This window comes from Notolepis coatsorum, assembly GCF_963971535.1.
Source record: "Notolepis coatsorum genome assembly, chromosome: 6".
NCBI lineage: Eukaryota > Metazoa > Chordata > Actinopteri > Aulopiformes > Paralepididae > Notolepis > Notolepis coatsorum.
The window spans coordinates 141,028,442-141,051,201 of NC_140170.1; the positions used below are offsets into that span (position 1 = coordinate 141,028,442).

Below are 22,760 nucleotides of genomic sequence, written 5' to 3' on the forward strand. Positions count from 1 at the left end.
CCCCCAGAACCGCACCGAGTCCACCAAAACTATATGTGAAAGCGACCTAAGACAAAAGTTAAGAACTAATCTTGTCCTAGCTCACGAACGGTCCCTTCTCGGGGATTCGCTCTTGTGCCTGTGGCAACACGGTCCAGGCGATGCTGGACAGCCAGGAGAGGACCGCGGTGGTGATGGAAGCGCTTGCGGCCACCAGCCTCAGTGCGTACACACGCATGCTTACTATACGTCGTGCAATGAATCATTCCAGCAACCGTAGGCTTATATTATTCTAATGACTTGTTTTATTAGTAGATCACAGATACTCTATGCTGATACTGCGTACAGTACACATTTTAAGGCCACCACAGAGTCTGGCGCACTGTGAGCGGACCAGACTCCGCGCAGCATGACCGCAATTGTTTGAGGTTTCATAGGCAAGCGTACCACTTTACTACATCTGTCATGCCAGTTTACTACATTGAATGCAGGTCGATGTCAACCAACACGCCAAGCAGCCTTTTGTGTGACACCGGTGCACGACGCGGAGTCTGGTCCACTCACATTACGCCCGACTCTGTGGCGGCCTTTAAGGGGCCTTTCTCACTCACCCATTCGGTTCCATTCCGTTCTGGTCCGTTCCGAGATCTGATGCGAACTCCCCTCTCCCCCCTCTAGTTTGTGTACACACTCAGTCTTGGTGCGCTCTGGGTTTTGTTTACGGTTTGCCTTTTGAGCTTGTAGGCTTGCCGTAGTCGATTGTTGTCACACTCGAAAATGTAAACAGGAAGAGACTGAGAGACACGGTGGAGACTGGATGCTGATATAAAATAAAACAAATAACCAATAAATATGAAGTTATATTTGAACCTCTGTTGTAACCCACCCCCTTTTCTCACGAATGGATGGTGTTGTAGAGTTCGCTTTTGAGCGTTTCCCAGGGCTAACGCTAAGCTAACGGCTAACGCTAGTTAGCTTAGCCTAGTACTAGTCTAGTATAGCCACTAGAGCAAAGAACGTGCAATAAACAAAACTGATACATTCACTGTGTTCTGCCTCTCATTTGTTGATTAAACAAAACTAACATCAACACAATTGAACACCAAAAGCGGAGTTTAGTCTCGTAGGCGCTGATTTTGTTAGCTTACATGCTAACGTGAATGGAATATGCCAGTATTATTGTATAGCATTGTGGCAAACGCTAAGCTAACGCCAGAATGCGAGCCAGAAGTGCTGTGCTTTGTAACGTGGCTTCATGTTTTCATCCACTGAGCTGTGAGGTCGAGGTCTGGTTGAGGTCTGAACTCTCAAAATTACCCATAAATATCGTTTTTGTGGGTATTGTCCAGTTGTTGCTGTGTGGTTTTATCTGCCCAAAATTCAAGCGAGCATGAAAAGCATTACAGTAACGACGTTGTGTGTGTCACGCCCCCCGCTCCCACTGGCCCGCACCCGAGACCACCTATTTCAAGCGTCCCAGGTTCAGCGGGGGGTAATACGAATCAGCGCCGCTTCGCACCCAAAAGGGGTGTGTCCGTCTGAGTGAGAACACTCCCGTCCCCCGTCCCCGTCCCCGGGGGCGCTGATTCGACCCCGATTGGTGAGTGAGAAAGGCCCCTGAGATTTCATGCTAAGATGTGTACTGTACTGTACTGTAGTACGACTACTATAGGGCAGCGCATACAGTATCTGCGATATCCTAATAAAACAAGTCATTACGCACATAGACTATACAGTGTGTGTGCACTGGCTCCAGGCAGGCGGCCAGGAGCGTGCAACAAGACGGTATAAATATGGAATATTAATAGTCTATTCCACTATAGCTATAGTGTACTGTATGATGACAATACATTTGAATCTAATCTAATTTTGATAAGTCGCAAATCGCTTCCACGCTACCTGTTGAATACGGGGATCAGCACATGCAATGCTGCCCTTATTTTGCACACGGCCCTCGCCTTATGAATGAATGAATGAATGAATGAAAACTTTATTAACAGATTGCAGAATGGGTACAGTGCAGTACAGCTCAATACATACAATTGTTAAGGGGATGCAGACCAGAGAAAGACTTTCGTCTTGTTTACACCAGGGTCCCCCATTTCCAATTCATCGTAACATATATGACATACATGACATACAGATAGACAGTACTGCTACATCTATACATTTATGACATACCAGATTTGCAATTACAGTACTGTATTTGTGATACAAAAAGAGTCCAGAAAGAAAAGAGTATATACATTAGGCGTAGAAACTGTACATTGGATTGGGTAGGTGGGGGTGGGACTGTACATTGGAGGTGGTTGGGGGGGGGGGGGTAGGAGTGGGGGGGGGGGGGGGGGGTTGGGTAGGAGTGGGGGGGGGGGGGGTTGGGTAGGAGGGGTGGGTGGGGACTGTACATTGGAGGTGGTTGGGTGGGTGGGGGGGGGGGGGGTGGGTGGGGGACACTGTACAACTGTACAAACAACACTGTACATTGGATTATTGACAAGACCATACTTGGTAATTTACTGTACATTGGCGGGGGTTGTGTTCGGACATTTACAGGGGCCAGTTTCGAGTTGCAGTCTCCCTTAGGTGTTTTTTGAGAGTGTTTTTGAAAGTGGGTAGTGATTCACATTCCTTTACAGCTTTGGGTAGGGCGTTCCACATTGATGTGGCATAATTGCGAAACGTGTTTAGTCCCTTGTTTGAGCCGAATCTGGGTTTAACATGATTTGTGGAGCTCCCTCTGGTGTTGTGATCGTGGTATTTAGTCATGTACATGGGTACCTTGGTCGTGTAGTGTATCTTGTAGACCAGGCCCATTGCAAGTTGCTGTACTCTGTCGTCTACTCTAAGCCATCCTAGGTTGTCAAAGTGGGCAGGGGTGAGGTGGGTTCTAGGAGTAAGGTCAAGCAGTAGTCTGACCAGTTTGTTTTGAGATGTTTGTAATTTTGTTTTTAGCGCCTTTGAGGTGCTTTGGTACCATGAGGTGCAAGCATAGTCGTAGTACCCTTGAATGAGTGCTCCTGCTAGAGTCTTCAGGGTATTCTTGTTTACCAGTGAGGAGATCCGGTACAAGAATATATAATATATATAATAATTATAATGAGCTGGAGGGGCGTGTCTGTATGCAAATCCAGGTCTACGAGAACGCACTCCCAGTTTGTGAATGAGTGACGTACGTTCATTCAGGGGTTCGCAGCTGCAACCATTTAGCAAGTTAAGACGACCTCTCCACGCGCTGATGAATCCGGGGGTAACTGTCGTAGGCTTTCTCTTACGAACTTCCAAGGAGGCTGTCGTAAGAGAAAGCTTAAGACAATGTTGGTGAATGAGGTGCAATGACATCAGCAGCGTGAGCTACTGCAACTGAGGCTAAACTTCAAGGTTGATGAGGGAGGGGTAAATGTGGGAATTTGAATAAAATTCACCAGGAGAGTTTTTCTTGACTAGTATAACAAATTCCAGTGGTTGGAGCTTAAAATATTTTTTTTTGAAAATGTACCCCTCACGAAGGACCACCATAATATATATATATATATATGTTAATATCCAATATATATTATTAAGATAAAATCCCAGCTATATATATATATATATATATATATATATATATATATACCGGTATATATATAATAGAAATACTGTTACACCGTCAACTAAGAAAAATATTGATATTTTATATATATATATGATATTTTGGCCATATTGCCCAGCCTTCCATTCTTTTTGATATACTAGTTGATATTAAGCTGATACTACATGGTACATCACACTGTCCATTAGAACCAAAGTTGGACAGGAAATGTACCCTATTAGTATGAATTGTAATTTCATGCTGGTAGACTTAAGTCCCAGCCCCTCGAACTCTATTGTGAAAGACTGGAGAAGATTGACAGGCTCACCTGCTTAGTCAGTGAGTTATCACCACTATGGAAAACATTGGCTTGGAGGGATAGAGACAAAAATAATATACTTTGGATGAAGTTCTGAGCATGGTGTCTGCTGTCTTTTTCACGTTAAAATGTCTTGTTTATATTGTATTGTATTGCATTTGTATTGTATTTTTAGCCAACTGTAGGGCTGCAGCTATTATTTTAGTAATCTAGTATAATTCTACCCATTATTATTATTTTTTTATCCACTTTTTCTCCCATTTTCTATATTTTCTCCCATCCCAATTTCGTATCATCCAATTCAACCCTCCCCTGTCACGAACGCTGTTTCTTGCCTCCCACAAGCCGGCTGCAATGTGGACTAAGTCATACATAGCACAAGTCCCCTCCGGTACTTGAGGTAACAGCAGTCGCATCTTTTCACCTGCGCAGCTCGATCTCTCAGTGGCGAGGAGTAACGCGTGGGAGGCTCACGCTGCCCCCGACACTTCCTGATTCTACTGCGCAGGCGCACCAACCGACCTGTAGGAGTCGCTGTCCACAACGCCCGATCCCCACCCATCAGTTTCCCACCCCCTAATACGGCCAATGTGTATTAGTATGAACGACCAGCTAAACTGAAAGCAATGTGGAGCGCTGGGCTCAAACAGGCGAGCCCAGCGTCTCCGCATTCGTGGCGAGCGCCTTGCCCACTACGCCACGTAGCCGCCTAATTCTACCCATTATTATTTTATTATTATTATCCATCGATTAATCTGATATTGGGCATTGATGCTATTTGGCAATACACATAACAACAACAGTTTATTGGGCCATCTTAACACATTGGGCGCCAGAGGTCGCTGTGGGCGTATGGCCGTGTGTGCCAGCACTGTAATGAATGGGGGTACATGCCGGTGTTTGCAGTGCTAAAATTATATTAAATATTATAGCTATGGATGGATCTAATAATATAGTCGATTGTCATTGAGTTTATTCCGGTCAAGATGCAAAAAACAGAAAAAAATTTCATCCATACATCCCCGTTTTATACCGTGGTGAATATGAGTATAGTTTTAGAGTAATTCTGTGTAATCCCAGGAAACTTTTAAAGAAAAATCCAGATCGATTGATCGCATGCTATACTCGAGTGATCGTGTATTACTCGTAAAGGGAAAAAAGAAATATATATATATATTTTTTTTTACTTAATTTAGTTCATTCACGTATATGTTTAAGGAAACCAACAAACAGTTATAATCTTACACATGTGAAACAAATATGTAAAAAAATAAATATTTTTTCCCCATAAAAATTATGAATAATTTAAGATCGATTTTTCTCATAGCTACGAGTAATCGATTACTCACGCCCATCCCTACAGGAAACGCAGCTAAACAGTGTTTCAGTGCATTTCACTAGGAATCGTGCCATTCCTCGCTTGGATCAACAATCAATCTGAAATCAACGCTAGATTATCGGTATTATGTTTCATCATGCATGCATGAAAGGGTGGGGGTTCTATGCCTCGATCGTCACCAACGGAATACGTTACACAGTACATTACAGACACACGCTCCGATCGCGGGGAAGGAATTATCGGATCAACGCAAGATTGATAGCATATAGCCCTTACCTTGTCTATGATGTACTGCAAAAAGCATATTCCAATTATCTGATCGCCATTCCAAGTATTGATGTCAGTCGTGTTGCCAAGATAATTCACAAACGCATGAACCGGCGGTGCTCGAGTGTCCCCAATCCATGTGTTATAAACGCTTGTCCTGCCCGAGAAGGAAAACCCGGACCGGACTTCTTACCGACGTACAGCCCAAGCCAGAGGGTTTCCAATGATGTGCAATACCGGGCGTTAGGCGGCGGCGTTAGGCGGCGGTATTGGACGTTTGCGATCTCAGACCCATTCCCAATGATAACATCAGGCTGGATGGATGGATTATGAATGGAAATATCAAATAAAAGAAATAACGATGAAAACCCGACTTTTCTCTGGTTTGGCGCCCAACGTTCAGCGAGTTAACCCGATTTATCTCGGGTCTGGCGTCCAGTGTGTTAATGCTTCAGTGATATTTAAATGGAAGCTGTCACCTCTCCAAAATCTTTTAACTGTTCATCGGACACAGCTTAAAAATCCCCTGAAATTAAGCAGACAGCCTGGATTTTAATGTCATAGTTGTATCAAGAATATGATGCCAAATCATCAAACAGTGTGCCACTGTCCAAGTCCCTATGGAACTCACTATATGTCTCTGATGATGAACATAAGAACATAGCTCTGATGATGAGCATAAGAACATGGCTCTGATGATGAGCATAAGAACATGGCTCTGATGATGAGGATAAGAACATGGCTCTGATGATGAGCATAAGAACATGGCTCTGATGATTAGGATAAGAACATGGCTCTGATGATGAGGATACGAACATGGCTCTGATGATGAGCATAAGAACATGGCTCTGATGATGAGGATAAGAACATGGCTCTGATGATGAGCATAAGAACATGGCTCTGATGATGAGCATACGAACATGGCTCTGATGATGAGCATAAGAACAGGATTGAGAATTATCTGTGTTCCCTACCAGGACCTGGTGGTCACGGCTATCTTTGCCTTCCTGTGGTTCGTCTCCTCCTCTGCCTGGGCCAAAGGCCTGGCTGACGTCAAATGGGCCACCAACCCTTCGAACCTGGCAAAGATGGACTTCTGTGCAGACATCCACTGCAAGGAAGGGGACTTCCCCTCCATGGGCCGCCTCAACGCCTCTGTGGTCAGTATAGTAAAACTTTTATTTTATCGATTTACCTCGCAGAGACATGACCACTGATTCAGTGGTTGATTTTAGACCATGTAGAAGAGGAGGAGCTGTGTGCACATGCAACCTTTTGTGAGGGCAGGTGCGGGATAGTAAGGAACAGTAAGTTTAGCCGCACACTGGATTATAGATCCCTTGACCATTTTGGTAAGCAATGTATTGACAATTTTTATATATTTTTTTTATCCACTTTTTCTCCTTTCTTTCTCTCATCCCAATTTAGTCGTGCCAATTCCCCCCTCCCCTGTCTTGATCGTTGCTCACATGTGCTGGTCGGTCGTAGGGGGGGTTGAAGAATCTATCGCATGTCCCCTCCGATACATGCAGAGTCAGCCAGCCACTTCTTTTCACCTGCCAGCGTGGACTCTCATTGGCGAGGAGTAACGTGTGGGAGGCTCGCACTACCCTCGACATCTCCTGTCCTTGCTGTGCAGGCGCCCTGACCGACCTGTAGGAGTCGCTGTTTACAATTACCAGATTACCACCTATCTACTCCCTCCCGCTGACTGCCAATTGAGTCAGTATGACGGCCGGCCCAAGCCGGAGGCAACGCTGACAGCCGGATTCGATACCGGTGTCCCATGCATTGGTGACGAGAGCTTAGACCACTGCACCACCCAGCCGCACCATTTTTATATTAAGGGGTATATAAAAAGGACTAGTGCGCACTTCTGAAGAATCCTGTTCCTCATGGCCCAAGGCCATTTGAGGCAGATGGTCTTCTACAATGTGTGTGTAGTGGAAACTCGGTAGAAAGCTATCCAGTTGCAAGCTAACCTAGCTTAGCACAAATGAATGAAAGCGGATACAGACCGGCTACGGCTAGCCTAACTGTTGGCCAAGAACACCTCTCCCGGAGTTTTAAGCTAGGCTAGTGGTCCGTATCCATGCATTTCCCATAATGTTGGTGTGTTTCTTTAACCATATGGCCACCGTTTTTAACAGTTTCATAAAGAAAGTTGGCAGGCCAAGCCGCTTGACTGGGGCGTGGTCAAAAGATGACACTGAGGATTGGAGGCGTTTCGGGCGATATACCCGTTGCTGTATAACTAGTTGTTTGTGTCCTTATTTGTCCAACGATAACCTGTGTCCTTTCCTATCTCTGTGCAGGTATTTGGGTTCCTCAACCTGATCCTGTGGGGATCTAACTGCTGGTTTATCTACAAGGAGACTCCCTTCCACAAGGACCCCAACCCACCAGCCCCAATAGAGGAGGGGGGAGCCCCTGGACCCTAACTGCCTGGTCACCTGAACCCCCTCCTCCACAGTCCAACTCCAACAGCAAAGATGCTTTGGGCCCCATCATCAATACATACACTTCAAATGGAAACCTATTGGAAAGAAAAGGAAACTATTATTAATCGCCTACCTCGATTGTGTCTGTTTTTCAATGACTGGTGTTCAGCTCAAGCAAATCCAACTACCAATGATTTATAAAAAGTTTATTTAAACTTTTTCTCATATTAATTTGATTGGCATACTAGCAGCAGTCATTCTGCCAAATCTCCAAATGCCTTTAACACCATTGAAGGTACCGGTAAAGTGAGGAGTGCCACTACGCCTCATAAAACTATTTGTTGCTGCGAATGTGGCTTGAGACGAACACCTTGATGGAAAACGGGCATATCCGGGGATCAGAATATGTGGCCCGATTGCCGTCTCTTGAGTAGGAGCTTTCAACTCCCTCCCCCCCCCCCCCCCCCCCAGGCGCGCGCTTGTGGTAAATAAAAAGGAAGTTCAACTGTGTCGTCCTGATGTAGCCGTAACTCTCAGCGTATGTACTTTAATTTGGAAGTCTGGCGTTGTTCCGTAGTTTGAAAACCCTCCATAGCTGTGTTCATGTCCCACAATTAATTGTAGATGATGTGGGTTTTCCTTCACTCGCCTGCGGGAAGTTTGTATTATTGAACCGAGGGTGTGTGGTTTTTCTAGGGTTCCTGTGTGGTTCTGAAAAGCATGATGGAACGATTTTGACAACATTTGCGTTGTTTCAAAACTATGGAAAAAGTGTGGACATTTAGCACCACATTATGAGGTGTTCGCCCTGGAGAGAGAGAGGCAGCATATGCCAGTATGTATTAGTAATATAATTAGTTGTATTGTCTGAGATATCAAATAATGAGGAATACATGTACAGTTGAGGTCTGGGAAAAGTATGGAATTTTAAAATGTAAAATCTGTAGGAGCCCCTGGTTTACTGAATGCATTCCTACCAGATTGTGCAGAGTTTTTTTCGTGTCGTAATTTGGTTTCCCAGAGTTCTGCAGAGGACATGAACACACCTATGAAAGATCAATTCACGTATTCTTAATTTCACAGTAACTCCCTGCCAAGTTTATTATCCACTGTCACTCGCTCTGAAATGGACCTCGTAACCCCATGGGTGTTGCCATTGTGCCACGTCGAGTCTGAACGCTTTGAATGCACTTTTGTGATGGCTACCTAAACCCACAGTCTCGCTTGCTGTTCAATGTGTGTGTGATGTTTGACTTATTACATTAGTCCTAACTGTAAGGAAAACAATGCCTGGGTATAATTCTACCAAATTCTAGGTCTCTAATAGTCATGTAGTCGTTTGAAAACAAGTCATTATGACATTTCAGGTTGAGATGGCATCTGCCATGTTCATACATTTTGAACCATTAGTGCCTGTTTTGTTTACTCAAGTACCTGTCGTTCATAACCGTTCAGTAGAAGTGACTGGCGTCGAGCCAAACTTTATTTTTTATTTTTATGAACATGTTCTGTAGTAATGTAACAATCAATCTACTAAACATTACTGACATCGAGCCAAACTTTTTTATATTTTTTTTGATTCTGTACTATCTAATCTACTAAATTAAGTTCCATCCCTTTTTTTTTACTCTTTCAAAAAAGGCGATTTGTAATTATTTATAGTTTTTTTTCTTTTACCTACAGTAAAAGTAATTAGTCTATTAGATATTTTTAAAAGCCAATGTTGGGCTTCTGTTTGTTGCGTTTCCCTAGATGGAAAATCACTATTGTGCAGCTTTTGAGTGAGCTTTTTCTTCTTTTTTTTTAACCATGTTGTCATCGAATTTGCTGTTTGTCACACCACTGGGTAGCTTTAGGCTTTATATCTAAATAGTCTGACACGAGTGGCAAGATGTGGGAACCAGAATGAGTAAATCCTGCTGTATTTATAGATCATTCTTTCTACTTATTTCCCTGAAGCCCATACTGTACATCAGCCCTGTGTGTAACTTGACAGCCATTGCCTTTTACACTTGAAGGTTTTGTGTTTGGGGAAAAGCATACCAAGTTGGTTCCGGTCTGTGGAAAATGTATCAAACCATTTTGATTGACTATCTAATTTTGCTTTGCACTAAGAGCTATCTTCTAATTGAGGTTGGTGAAATTCCGTGCCTAAAGAGATTGTTGTGATTTTCTTTAGGGAAGTTATCATTCGTGCCTTCTGATTGCCACCGAGTCTGTAGTGATTTACAAAAGGCTGGCTAAATCAGGATCAGTAATCCTAGTGTACTTTCTAGATTAGATTTGAAAGTAGGAAGTGTATACTTAGTAGGTTATGTCATTGATTTTAAAAGAGAAAGCATAGGTTATTTAGAACACATTGGCATGGGGGATGTCTTATGTAATGGCTCACTGACATTTGACTTGTTCCCGTGTATTTTATGCGTTTATTTGTTTTTTCAAAAGGAAATGACGGGTCTGTCTGTACACCTTCTGTATTAAAAAGCAAGAACTGCAACTGTTGCACTCAGTCCCCCTCCATTCTTGATCATTTTGTACACTTGAATACAACCCCTCATGAAACTCAAAGGTCTCAACACAGTTGCTGTAGTACTAGGAAGCACCATGACTAAGTGGCATCCTTCTGGGCTTCCATGGAGAGTAAACTAAGGTCCTCGGAAACGAAGGCAGGCAGGGTTTATTGGTCCCCACTAGGTGGCATGATTTTCCTTATATATTTTCTCACTCAAAGCTACAGTTCACCTTTCAGCCACTAGGTAGGACTGTTTTTTCGCTGGTGGAAGTTCTTGCTGTTTTTGCTTTGCATACTGCTGAACCTGTAGAGCAGGGTTGAAGGTCCTCACGGAGGAGATAAAACTGGGAACTAGCTTAGTTAGGGTTGAGGCGTCTCTTGGGGGCCTCACTAAAAGTTGGTATCATGTATCGCAGCATGCATTGTGCAAAAATTGTCCGGTTAAAGGGGAACAATGCCCAAATTAAGAATTCCAATATGTTATTTCGGTGGTCTTTGAAAGTTCAGTCAATATTTTCAAACATACTAGTACTCGCTACTCTCACCCAAAGCCAGACACCAGAGAAATCAAATCCAACTTGTGATGTCAAATCAAATGTATTTGTAAGGCCCGACAACACATGTCCCCATGTGTCATTAGGTATAACGTCTGGAGAATGATGCTCCTTTGTCAATGAATGGGAGACTGATTTTGTGGACCCACAGAATGTTTGAGTTTTTATACAAATGAGCTTTATTCTAAAGTAATGGTCTCAGTTCTGAAACATAAGATGTACCTGTATCATCAGAAAATTTCTCCAGGTGCTCTCGTGTCTATACTTCCAGACTTTATACTTTATACTATACTTTTGAAATGTTTGCACACTTTTGTTTTAATACACATGATGCAGGTATAAAGACAGTATGGTCGTATGGCCAGCAGCGTAACTAGTAAGAGTAGGTAAGGGATATATATAGATATAGTATCTACAGATATGTACAGACAGGTGGATAAATATATATATATACAGCATTATTGTACATGCTATCATACAGAGTTATATGCAGGTATATTCAGACAGATATGTATATATGCTGTAAATATATAATGTATATATATGCGGTATATATAACACTTGTGAGGTCCAGTGAAGTTAAGGTAAGAGTGGGTTTATACAAGAGATGCCAAGTTTTAAGGTTGTCCCTGGTCCCTTGCTTGATCTTGGATGAATCCACATCACTTTTCTAAAATATGTGAGATGAGGATCCCTTGTATGTTGTAATCAGTCCTCATGTTATAACTTAATTCCATAAGTGCAGCTGCCACATATGCCCTCTTATATGTTGCTTTTTTAAAAGAAACAGGTGTGGAAGGAGAGATGGCATCCCTACTATTAGCCAAAAGAAAATGTAATTATATATATATTTTCTTTTTAATCCTCTTTTTTCTCCGCCTGATTTTCTATTTTTCTCCCCATCCCAATTTAGTCGTTATGCCAATTCGACCATTTCCTGCCTTTCGCTGAGCAGGCGCCCAGACCTGACCTGTAGGCGTTGCTGTCCACAACGCCAGATTACCACCCTCGACTTTCCTCCCGCTAACTCAGCCAAATGAGTTAGTATGACGATCGGCCCAAGCCGCAGGCAATGCTGACTCCGGGAGTCGAGACCGCAGCCTCTTGCATTGGTGATGAGCGCAATCTCGGCTACGCCATCCGACCGCCCTATGTAATTATATATTTGAGGGAAATTAAGATAAAGTACACTTAAAGGGCAATGCCAACCATTTTAAGAAATCACATGTTATTCCTGTGCCTCAGTCAATATTTGTAAACATTCACCACTCTCCTGAAGCTAGAAATCTGAGAGAGAATCCTTGAATTTCTGATGTCACCTGGATGTAAAATCTGGGGCTGTTTAATAGACTATGAACAAAGAGCATTAACGACCTGCTGCCCGTGACCCACACAGACTATGTGCACACAACACAAACAATCTAGGCTTAGGCCTACACACACACACACTACCATACTGTGATCTCTGTATTACAATTTAATGGACTGTATTTATATAGCTCTTTTATCCAAAGTGCTTTACAAATTATGCCTCACATCCATTCATTCACACACTGATGGCAGAGGCAACCATACAAGGTGCCCAACCTGCTCATCAGGAGCTGGAATCGAACCGTGAACCTTCTGATTACCAGACAACTGCTCTACCTCCTGGGCCACTGTCGCCCCCAACAGTTTAGAGCTATTTTGCACATGTGACTATTGTATTATAAATAATGCCAAACTATTATAGGCCACTGTAGCATAATATACACAGGTACATTAGTATGTACGCAGGCTGTCATTGGAAATAACTATTTGTTCTTAATTTACCTGCCTGGTTAAATAAAAATAAAAACAAAGTATAATTTAGAGCTTTATTGTTGTTCCCTGCTGCTATTTTATGCTATTTCTATGTTTTTTTTTAATTATTATTTGTATCCCATTCTATTGCTGTTACTGCTGGAAGGTAGAGGGGCCAAAGAAAAAACAAATAATGTGACTCTGTGCTGTAAAGTACATGTGATGATTAAGAATCAGAATGGGAACATTGACTGTGTACAACCATGGAATATTAATGTGAGTTCTCACACCCAGATGGAAGTTTATATTAATATTGCTAACAGGTCTGAACCTGAATGTAATCCTTATTTGGGTATATAAGAGCTCACACACAAAACATTTTATCAGCCCACAAAATCATTGTACCAATCATTGTCTTTGGGGAATCCCCAGGTTTTACATTCAGGTGACGTCATAAATGTTAGGGTTCTCACTCTCTTATTGCTGGTTTTAGTAAAGATTTGATTTTATTTTATTTTATTAGGGATCCCCATTAGCTGGTGCGATAGCAACCAGCTAGTCTTCCTGGGGTCCACACACAAAAAAACACACAAAAACAATCACTATTGCAAAAAACTAAATTATTAAAAGTCAGTACACACAATGCATAATGAACCTACTGTAACAATTAATATAGCTAAAATTACATTAGTGTAAAACAAAAACAAAAAATTACTTTACAGTGTTAAAAACAATTTAAAAACAATTTAAGATTATTTTTAAAAGTGAATCTACTGTAAATGCAGCAGAGGTTCCGAGGCAGGCCATTCCACAGAGTTAATGCTCTAAAAATAAAAGATCTCCCCAGAGCGCTGGTTCTAGGACCTGGCAATTCAAGCTGCCCACTACTGGAACCTCTAGCGTAATGCTCGTGCACAGTATTACTAAAAACAATCTGATTATGTATAAAAACAGGAGTCTTACTGCTCATGACCAACTTGAACAGCACAAGTATATTAAAAGACAATCTATTTTCAACGTTAAGCCAAGAGAGGCGGGCATGCATACGGCTCACATTAGACCTTAGTGAGCAGCCCAGTACCAACCGTGCTGCCCTGTTCTGGACCACCTGGAGCTTCCTGAGGTCACCACTGGCAGCAGATGACCACATCGCAGAGCAATAGTCAAGATGACATAAAACTAAACTTTGCACTATCTGACATAAAAGGGGACGGGCAACAAAAGAAGCACATTTCCTGGAAATACCAATTGCTCTTCCCATTTTTAAAACAATATAATTAATATGCTGAGAAGAGTGGTGCTGGGCCCAGAGTGCGGTGGTTGAGACCCTCACCTCTGGGACCACATGTCCTTCTGATTTAGGGTTGAATCCCTGGGAAAAGAAAGGGGAAGAAAAGAGAGTGGTGAATGTTCACAAACACCCCAGGGCCACAGGAAGAACATTCCCCTTTCATTTCCCTACCCTGGCAAATTTTGAACAAATCACCTATGTGATCAGAAAAACACAACTCTTTTCCTCCATGGGCAGTGGTGCGCCATGCGTTCCTAAACATTCACCAGCCACTTGACCTCTTCATTATTTCATACATTATTTCACAACAACAAACAGCCTCCTCCTAATGATGGTTGTCACCTGCCAAAGTGTCCAGTAGAACCGACAGATTTACCAGACACTGCCATTAACATTTGACTTGTGGTAGGCACTCATCTACCACCTCCAGTCATGCTCATTAATGGGATTTACATATAATATGTTACCGTTGCTGGTGCATCTTGAGTAGTTTACCTTGTTTATTTGCGCTTGACAACAGAGCCCCATGGGAGCTTATCCATTTAGAAGGATTAGGAAGAGGCTATTTGCCTTCACGTGTATAAGCCTGTGCCATTCCACAGTGCTGCCGGGGCCCATACTTCTAAAGCATCTCAGGCTGACCAAGGATCACCCACGGGATTGACCACTTCATTCATCATGATCTCAGAGGCGGCACGGTGGTGTAGTCTTTAACACTGTCGCCTCACAGCTAGAAGGTCCTGGGTTTTATTCCTGCTCGGGACCAGGTTGCCGTGTTGCCAGTTACCCAGGTGGCTCCCGGGCCTTTCTGTGTGGAGTTTGCATGTTCTCCCCGTGATCGCAAGGGTTTCCCATCCCGATAAGATAAACCCAATGGAAAAACATGCACAACAGATCGCTGACGCTGTCGCATCCCTGACAAAGACGGACAGGAGCACTTGGATTGGTCCCCAGGCGCTGCCCACGCCGCAGCCCATGTCTGCTCCCGGCTGCGGGATGGGAAGTGCAGAGAACATTTCATCAGCGACTCAGTGCATGTGTGTGTGTTCCTGTGGGTCGCCCATCGCATGTGGGTGTTAACAAATCTGCATAACAAATAAAGACTTCTTCTTCTTCCTACCCTGGTACCGCCATACAGGTTTCTTCCACTGAGGTCCAGTTATCTCCCTCATTACTGAACTCATCTGACTGTTGCTCACCATGCTGCATTTGCCTACTACATGAAAATATATGTGAATTATAATCTCAGTGTCTGCACAACATTTTTCTTTTTCACTCCCACCCAACCCTGTTGAAGAATACAAGGGTTTAGGAAATGAAACACAGTCTTGAGTGACATAAAAGCTACAGGTAGACATGTGTCCATGCATACATGATGGTATATGAATTAGGACTGTGGCGTAGCCTAAGAACCTGTCTGAATATAAGAGAAGTTCCTGATTAGATAAGAATTTCAGTGTTGGTGGGCACAAAGTATCATGGCTGGTACAAATGTGACACCCTTACAAACTGTTACATTGTATCTATGATCAGAAGCTTGCTTGTAATTGTCTCATACTGGATGGGCAGATACACCTGGAGCCAGATCCATTGAGGAATACACCAAACGTGTAAATTGGACCAAGTGGGGACAAACCTGTGCCACCCCGTGCGTGTGGGTCTTTCGAGAACGCGCACGCAAGAACTTCCCATCCTGGCGGGAGCGCGAAACATGACGTAAGTTGCTTGCCGCGCAGTGATGATGGCGGTGCGTGAACGCGCAGTAAAAGTAATGGCTGCTCTGGAACGGCGGGTGCCTAGCCTCGATGATTCCGTGGGTCAAAGCTGGAGTGCCTGGGCCGAGAGGGCCGGTGTGATAACATCGGATGGTAAGGAAGCACTTAATCATCAGTATTGCCGGGTATGAAGCCTATTAATCGACCAGTCAACGTTTATTTTCGTGGAAACGGACGGCAGCGCTAACCATGTTACCCAAACAAAGACCCTGCCGGGTCCTAGCGCTGGGTGGATAACATGTTGCTCTCTCCCAGGTCCTAGCGCATACGGCGTCTTCAGGGGAAACAATAAAGTGCTAATAATTTCTATTCACCATCATATAATGTGTGTTCACTTTGTCCGGGTCTATGAGATAACATACCGACATTTGAGAGAGCGTTTCATTGAAACGAAACGAGCCAGACAGCGGTGGCACCAGAGCGGAAGGTGGCTTGTGGGGATGGTTGGGCGAGCAACTTCTTGCCATGGAAAGCTAGCTAGTCGCTAGCGGTTAGCTTGCAAGCTAGGCTAACCGTTAACGATGTAGCTAGAGAGCTAAGGATGCTAGCAGCAGCAGGAGGAGAGAGACACCGGTGACGGAGGAGGAGTCAGATGCTGTTGCCACCATGTAAATGCTAGCCCAGCCTTTGATTTCAGGGAGCGTTTCACCGTGTTCTTCTTGGTTGATCTATCCTCCTTGTGGTTGTTAACTGTCACCGGCCCAATTCAACAGATGTTTTCAATCACTAGTACAAATGTGAGAGGCAACCTTATTTGTGTGACTTTCAATCAACCAAGATCCAGGATGCCCTGCCCCGCTCGAAGTGTGTGTACTGTATGTGTGTGCGCTCAATCATTGTCTGGCATCTCTCCAAGTGCCACCCTGTCCCTGTCCCTAACTATCAAACTAATGCGAGTGTTTGCTTGATATCGTTAAAACAAGCTGTGGCAAACAATGATCATTGTTCCCACGTGTGGTCTTTTAATATCCAAGTCGATTGCTGAAGCTGTAGACACCACTGAAGGTCCACGAAATTATAGCCCCTGGGTCTGCCTGTCTGTCTTTATGTTCTAAATCATGTAGGTCGGTTGATGCTAATCAACAGTTTGAGGTATTTCCTTGAGACTTCACTTTTGATTCAGTTTGATGTTCAACCTTACATCACCTCAGCTCACCTCTATAGTCTCTAGACATGAGTATATCCACTTAGCATGTATGTAATACCCACTGAACATACATGTGTAATACCCACTGAACATGTGTGTAATACCCACTGAACATGTGTATAACATGTTTTCCAGGGCCAGATGTGGAAGACTGCAGCAAGAATGGCAAGAAGACAGCCGAGGCCATGTCGCTCTGTAAAGAGGGTAAGTCGCTCTGTAAAGAGGACAAGTTGCTCTGTAAAAGGGGTAAGTTGCTCTGTAAAGAGGGTACGTCGCTCTGTAACCACTGTGTACTTGAGACAGTTTCAACCTGTTTCTCTTGTAGAGTCTGAATACCACAAATTGATACCTAACTGATCTCTGTGTGTGTCAGCTTCAAATGAACAAGAACCCCACTGCGAGCTGCAGCATGTCTTTGGTCTCTCTAACCCTCCCTGGGGACACCGGGTGCATGGGAGCACTGTTACAGGCAGGTTGGATGGGTGGGGGTCCACGGTTGGGGAGGATTGTCCCCAGGTGCCCTCTGGCAAGCCGCCTGGCCGTCTGCAGCAGCAGCTGTCTCACTGACACCCTCCCTCCATGCACACCTTCTGTCTGCATCTCTCATAGAAACGGCCTAGGCCAAACTAAAAAGTTACTTGATAGTGTGGCAGGAGTGTGTGTGTAGATACGCAAGTACACTTGCCCCTACTGGCCTGTTCTTGCCTCGCAAACTGTCAGTTCCGTGCCTCTACCTGGTGGTGTGTCTCCCCTCACGTTGCCTCTCTCTCCCCTCCAGACATGTCCATCTCCGGCCACTACCCCGGCCACGACGCCTTCTACCTGGTGGTGTGTCTCCCCTCACGTTGCCTCTCTCTCCCCTCCAGACATGTCCATCTTCGGCCACTACCCCGGCCATGACGCCTTCTACCTGGTGGTCTGCAGCCACTGTGGCCAGGTGGTCAAGCCACAGGCCTTCGAGAAGCACTGCGAGCGGCGGCATGGCCCGTTGGCCAAGCTGTATGCACGCCTGCGCTCTCCCACCTCGGCCCCGCAGCCCCAGCAGAGACCCCGCCACAGCCCCTCCCCCTCCCAAGGGACCAACACCACCTCGGCTTCCTCCTGGGAGGAGCGGAGCCAGGGGAGCGGGCCACCGCCGCCACGCGCAGCCCCGCCATCCCCCTCCACCCCTCCCCAACACAGACACTCCAAGAGCTCCAAGGAAGGAGTACGGTAAGAGAGGGCACTGGGCGGAGGGAGAGGGGAGTAATGGGAAGGGGGGGGGGGGTATTAAGATGGACTAGATAGGGGCGGTCAGGTGGCGTAACGGAGATTGCGTTCGTCACCAACCCCGGAGCGGCTGGATTCGCCTGTTCGAATCCAGCTCACAGCTCCGGGGTTGTTTGTCACCAGCTTGGCTGGCCGTTCACACTAATACAATTGGCAGTATTAGAGGGTGGGAGAAGCTGGCGGGGTGGGTCCGGGTCGTTGTAAACAGCGACTCCTACAGTTCGGTCGGGGCGCCTGCTAAGCGCGGATAGGATCTAAGTGGGATAGTGTGATCCTTCCACACGCTACGCCCTCTCAGTGAGAATCCGTGCTGCCAGGTGAAAAGAAGCGGTTGATTGGCTGGACGTGTGTCGGAGGAAGCACGTGGTAGCCTCCACTCTCCCAGACCGACTGTGGGGGGGGTAAGTGCGCAGCGACCAGGAAGGGGATTGGGAATTGGCATAACGACTAACATTGGGATGGGAGGAAAAAGGAGGGGGAAAAATATCAATAAAAAAAATAAAAAGATGGGCCAGATGAAGGATGGGCTGAGGGTAGTAAAGAAGAAGATGGAGGTTGGCTTTATATACAACCAGTGAAGCTTAAGGAGTTTATACAACCAGTGAAGCTTAACACTTTGAGTGCCAGCGACGATAAATCTCGCTTTTTTTTTATTAGCGATTTGAATTTGAATTCATATTTCATCAATCTAGTCTCACGTTAGTGCTGCAAACTCTCTGAGCTCCATTGGGAAAATACCGCCCCCTATCGTCTCCCTGTTGTACTGCACCCCATTGGATTAGACTGAATGAAACACATGGGAGGGGGGAGGGGGGGGGGGGGGAAATCCAGCTTCCTCATTTTACTTTTCGGGCAAGCCACCCGAGAGGATCCAAGTCATTGCCGAGCCGCAAAACAGCGTGGAATACATATTTCCAGTACCCAGCGCTCGATCAATAATCGCGATAGATATTTGGAATGGCGATCAGGAATTGGAATAATCTTTTTGGAGAACATCTGATCTGAGGTAAGGAATCTATTTTACCAGTTTTAGGATAATCAGAACTTTTTTCACAGAGATATCAGCGTGTGCCATATGTGTGTGTCTGTGTGCGATCAGGAAATAAGAGATTTGATTTTTCAGCCCGCTTATATAGCGTGCATAAGTACACATATACTATCGATAATCTAGCATTTATTTGAAAACTATTCATAAATAGGCAGAAAAATTACGTTTTTTGTGTATTCCAGAATATTCCAGTAAAGGGTGTTTATCACAGAATCTTTATATTATGTAAGGGATAATGTATAGCTACGAGGTCATTGTCGCAAAATAATTGACCATTATCATTATTGTCCCACAGCGGTCATTATTGTCTGATAACTGACCTCTGACACGCGCTATTGACCAATCACAAGCAAGCATTTCGGCGAATGTGAAAACGCCATGTAATAAGATTATATATGAACCTAATAAAAAAAAATCAGTTTCGACAATGTTGACTGCAAACAAGTCATTGATAAGCGACGGCCAGATTAGACACACAGCCATAATTTAAGACATAGTTTATCCGTTTGCAAATATGAGAGCTCTATCATTGAAGTGGGTGGTAAGGCGCACCGCATGGCTGGCAATCAAAGACTACGAGTTTATACAACCAGTGAAGCTTAAGGAGTTTATACGAGTTTATACAACCAGTGAAGCTTAAGGAGTTTATACAACCAGTGAAGCTTAACACTTTCAGTGCCGGCCATTAACATGGTTAAGCATGGCTAAATGCCACCACCCACTTCAATGATATCGTTGTGAACGTATAATCTCTGTCTTAAATTATGGCTATGTGTCTAATCTGATAACCTGTCGCTTATCAATGACTTGTTTGCAGTCAACATTGTCTTAACGGATTGTTTTTTAATCTGTTCATTTCCGTTTTATAGCATTTTGAAAAGCCCTAGTTTTCAAGGAAAATATATAGATTCCGTGATAAACGGCATTTACTGGAATATTCTAGCATACACAAACACGTTGTCATTTTTCGGCCTATTTATGAATCGTTTTCAAATAAATGGTAGATTATCGATAGTATATGTGTACTTATGCACGCTATAGAGGCGGGCTGAAATATCGATTCTCTCATTTCCTGATCGCGCACACACAGACACACACACGCATAGGGCAACCGCTTATATCTCTGTGAAAACAGCTCTGATTATCCTAAGACTGGTAAAATAAATTCCTTACCTGAGATCAGATGTTATCCAAAAAGATTATTCCAATTCCTGATCGCCTTTCCAAATATCGATCACGCTTATCGATTAGTGTTGGGTACTGTAAATACATAATCAATGCGTTTTCCGGGCCGGCAAGCACAATGGATTCTTCAGTTGGCCTTGAGGGAAAAGTAAAATGAGGAAACTGGCCACCCCCCCCTCTCGTCAGTGTAAAGTAATGGGGTGCAGTTACACAGGGAGAGACGATAGGGGGCGGTATCTTCCCAATTGAGCTCAGAGAGACTCTGCAGCACTAACCCGAAGCTCGATTGATGAAATATGAATTCAAATCGCCAATACATTTTAAAAAACGACAAACAAACGCTATATAGCGCCGGGGGCACTCAAAGGTCGGCATGAACTAACGAGAAAACGAGTCCGTGGCACTCAATGTGTTAAGGAGTTTATACAAGTTTATACAACCAGTGAAGCTTAAGGAGTTTATACAAGTTTATACAACCAGTGAAGCGTTTAGGATGCAGATTGCTTCAGGGTAAGTGTTATTGTGGAAGCCAGATCTCGTCTTAATACTGTAGTCTTTTACCCAAAGGGAGATTATTGAATAGGGGGTTGGCTGGGTGTGAGGAGTCCTTTTTTAAGATTTTAGAACCTTGCAGATGTGGTATAATTCACTTATCTTAAACCTAAAGCCCTCTTTTCTTGATCCTCCAATCACAACTGTTTCTTTCAGGGGGCGGGTTTTGAGATGGGTCAATTCAGAAATGGTGGGGAGTTCACTGCCAATTCTTTTTGAAGCAGTCCAATGGGGTTTTCTCGTGGGCTGTAGAATTGCCTTGCAGACCATACAGTTATTGACTTTATATTACAGCTCTGTGTAGAACTGTAACATTGCAACCCTTGACACTCCAATTTCCTAAGCTGCCTTAGAAAGAATAGTCTTTCTTCTGGTGAGCTTTCTTCTGGATTGTGATGAAGTCTTCCGATTGCAGGGAGGAGGAGATTGTAGTCCCCAGGAATTCCACTCCCTCTGCCATCTGGCTGTTGCTGACCAGCCTTAGTAGCTCTTTCTGGTTTTCAGGGAAGCGGACAGTAGCCTAGCTTAAACTCCGGGAGAGGCGTTAGTTGGCCAATGCCTAGTATTATGTTTCACAGGTGTTACTTAGTTTCTTGGAACAATATCTCATGATTCCCATGGTGACATCATCATTGGAACGTTCCATTCTCAAAATTCTAATGCTGCACCTGAGATCGTACACCTGGAATAAATTGGAACACTGAAATCCATGTTCATCTTCATTCAGGCACTCGTCACTGGAGAAGTCCTCCCACAGCGGCCACTCGGAGTCGCCTGTCTTCAAGCCGCCCCCGCTCCTGGAGCCTCCGCTGAGCACCCCGCCTCCCTCCCTCAGAGACCCTCCATGGCCGCACGGGGGCACCCCGCCCGGCAGACCTTCCCCCGGCGACAGGCCGCTTTCCCAGACGAAGGATTCTCCAACATCAGCAGCCGCGCACCAGAGCCGTGTACCTAGACCCTACAACAAAGTGGCCTCCAGTGAGTGTGGGTGGACCATTGGTTGGAAGGAGACTTTGGGATGGGTGTTTATTGATGGATTTAGGATGGGTGTATATTGATAGATTTGGGATGAATGTTCATAAATTATTGATACCAGTTCTAAAACTTGAAAAAAAAAGAGAATATTCTTGTCTTTTGAGGAATGAAAGCACTTTTTGCCATCTAACTGAGTAAAGTCTTTAATATCATGTTCAATACGTATAATGTAGTATTTGTTTCCTCCATCCTATTGCATTTCCGTTTGTTACCTGTTTAATGGGTATTGGCTTATGTGCCACTGAGTGAGGGTGGCTTTGCATATAAAAAAAAAATATCATCCAACCACTATTTCCTGTGTTCTATTTAGGAGAGCAACATCAGAGATGGTTATTGAAATCACCCCACCAGTTATTCAGAGGTAGTAATAGCTTTGTCTTTTCCCTTTCGAACTTCAGACACTCGCAGGTGTCCTTTCTTTATGTTCATTAAGTATTTTCAAGACTGCTTGCAAAAAATAGGTGCTCATTCGAGTATATTACAGAAAACGCAAACTAATGTAATGTTATCGTACAAATGCCATCATTGTTATGGCTTCCCCTACATGAGCAAAATACTCTCACCCGAGTTGAAAGCGATTGAGCCTTTATTTGATATTCATTCCAGCTACTGTAGACATTCGCTTGTCTTACTTAACATGGGGACGTTGGGGCGGTCGGGTGGCGTACCGGAGATTGCGCTAGTCACCAATGCAAGA

The 22,760-nt window shown here is 44.3% G+C and overlaps 2 protein-coding genes across 2 annotated transcripts in view; both read left to right on the top strand.

Annotated features, from left to right (window-relative positions):
* sypl2a (synaptophysin-like 2a) overlaps nt 1–10,415 on the top strand; it is a 54,359-nt gene extending 43,944 nt beyond the window's left edge. The window contains exons 5-6 of the mRNA XM_084316285.1: nt 6,450–6,632; nt 7,788–10,415. Coding sequence (XP_084172411.1) covers nt 6,450–6,632; nt 7,788–7,913 — 309 coding nt within the window. The 3' untranslated portion in view covers nt 7,914–10,415. The remainder of the gene's footprint in view (nt 1–6,449; nt 6,633–7,787) is intronic.
* A 5,375-nt stretch (nt 10,416–15,790) lies between these two features.
* Nucleotides 15,791–22,760, top strand: part of atxn7l2a (ataxin 7-like 2a) — a gene marked incomplete at its 5' end in the record, with an annotated part of 82,869 nt that continues 75,899 nt past the window's right edge. Inside the window, 4 exons of the mRNA XM_084316597.1 lie at nt 15,791–15,920; nt 17,110–17,178; nt 17,841–18,186; nt 21,756–22,006. Of these exons, the coding sequence (XP_084172723.1) occupies nt 15,791–15,920; nt 17,110–17,178; nt 17,841–18,186; nt 21,756–22,006 (796 nt within the window). The remainder of the gene's footprint in view (nt 15,921–17,109; nt 17,179–17,840; nt 18,187–21,755; nt 22,007–22,760) is intronic.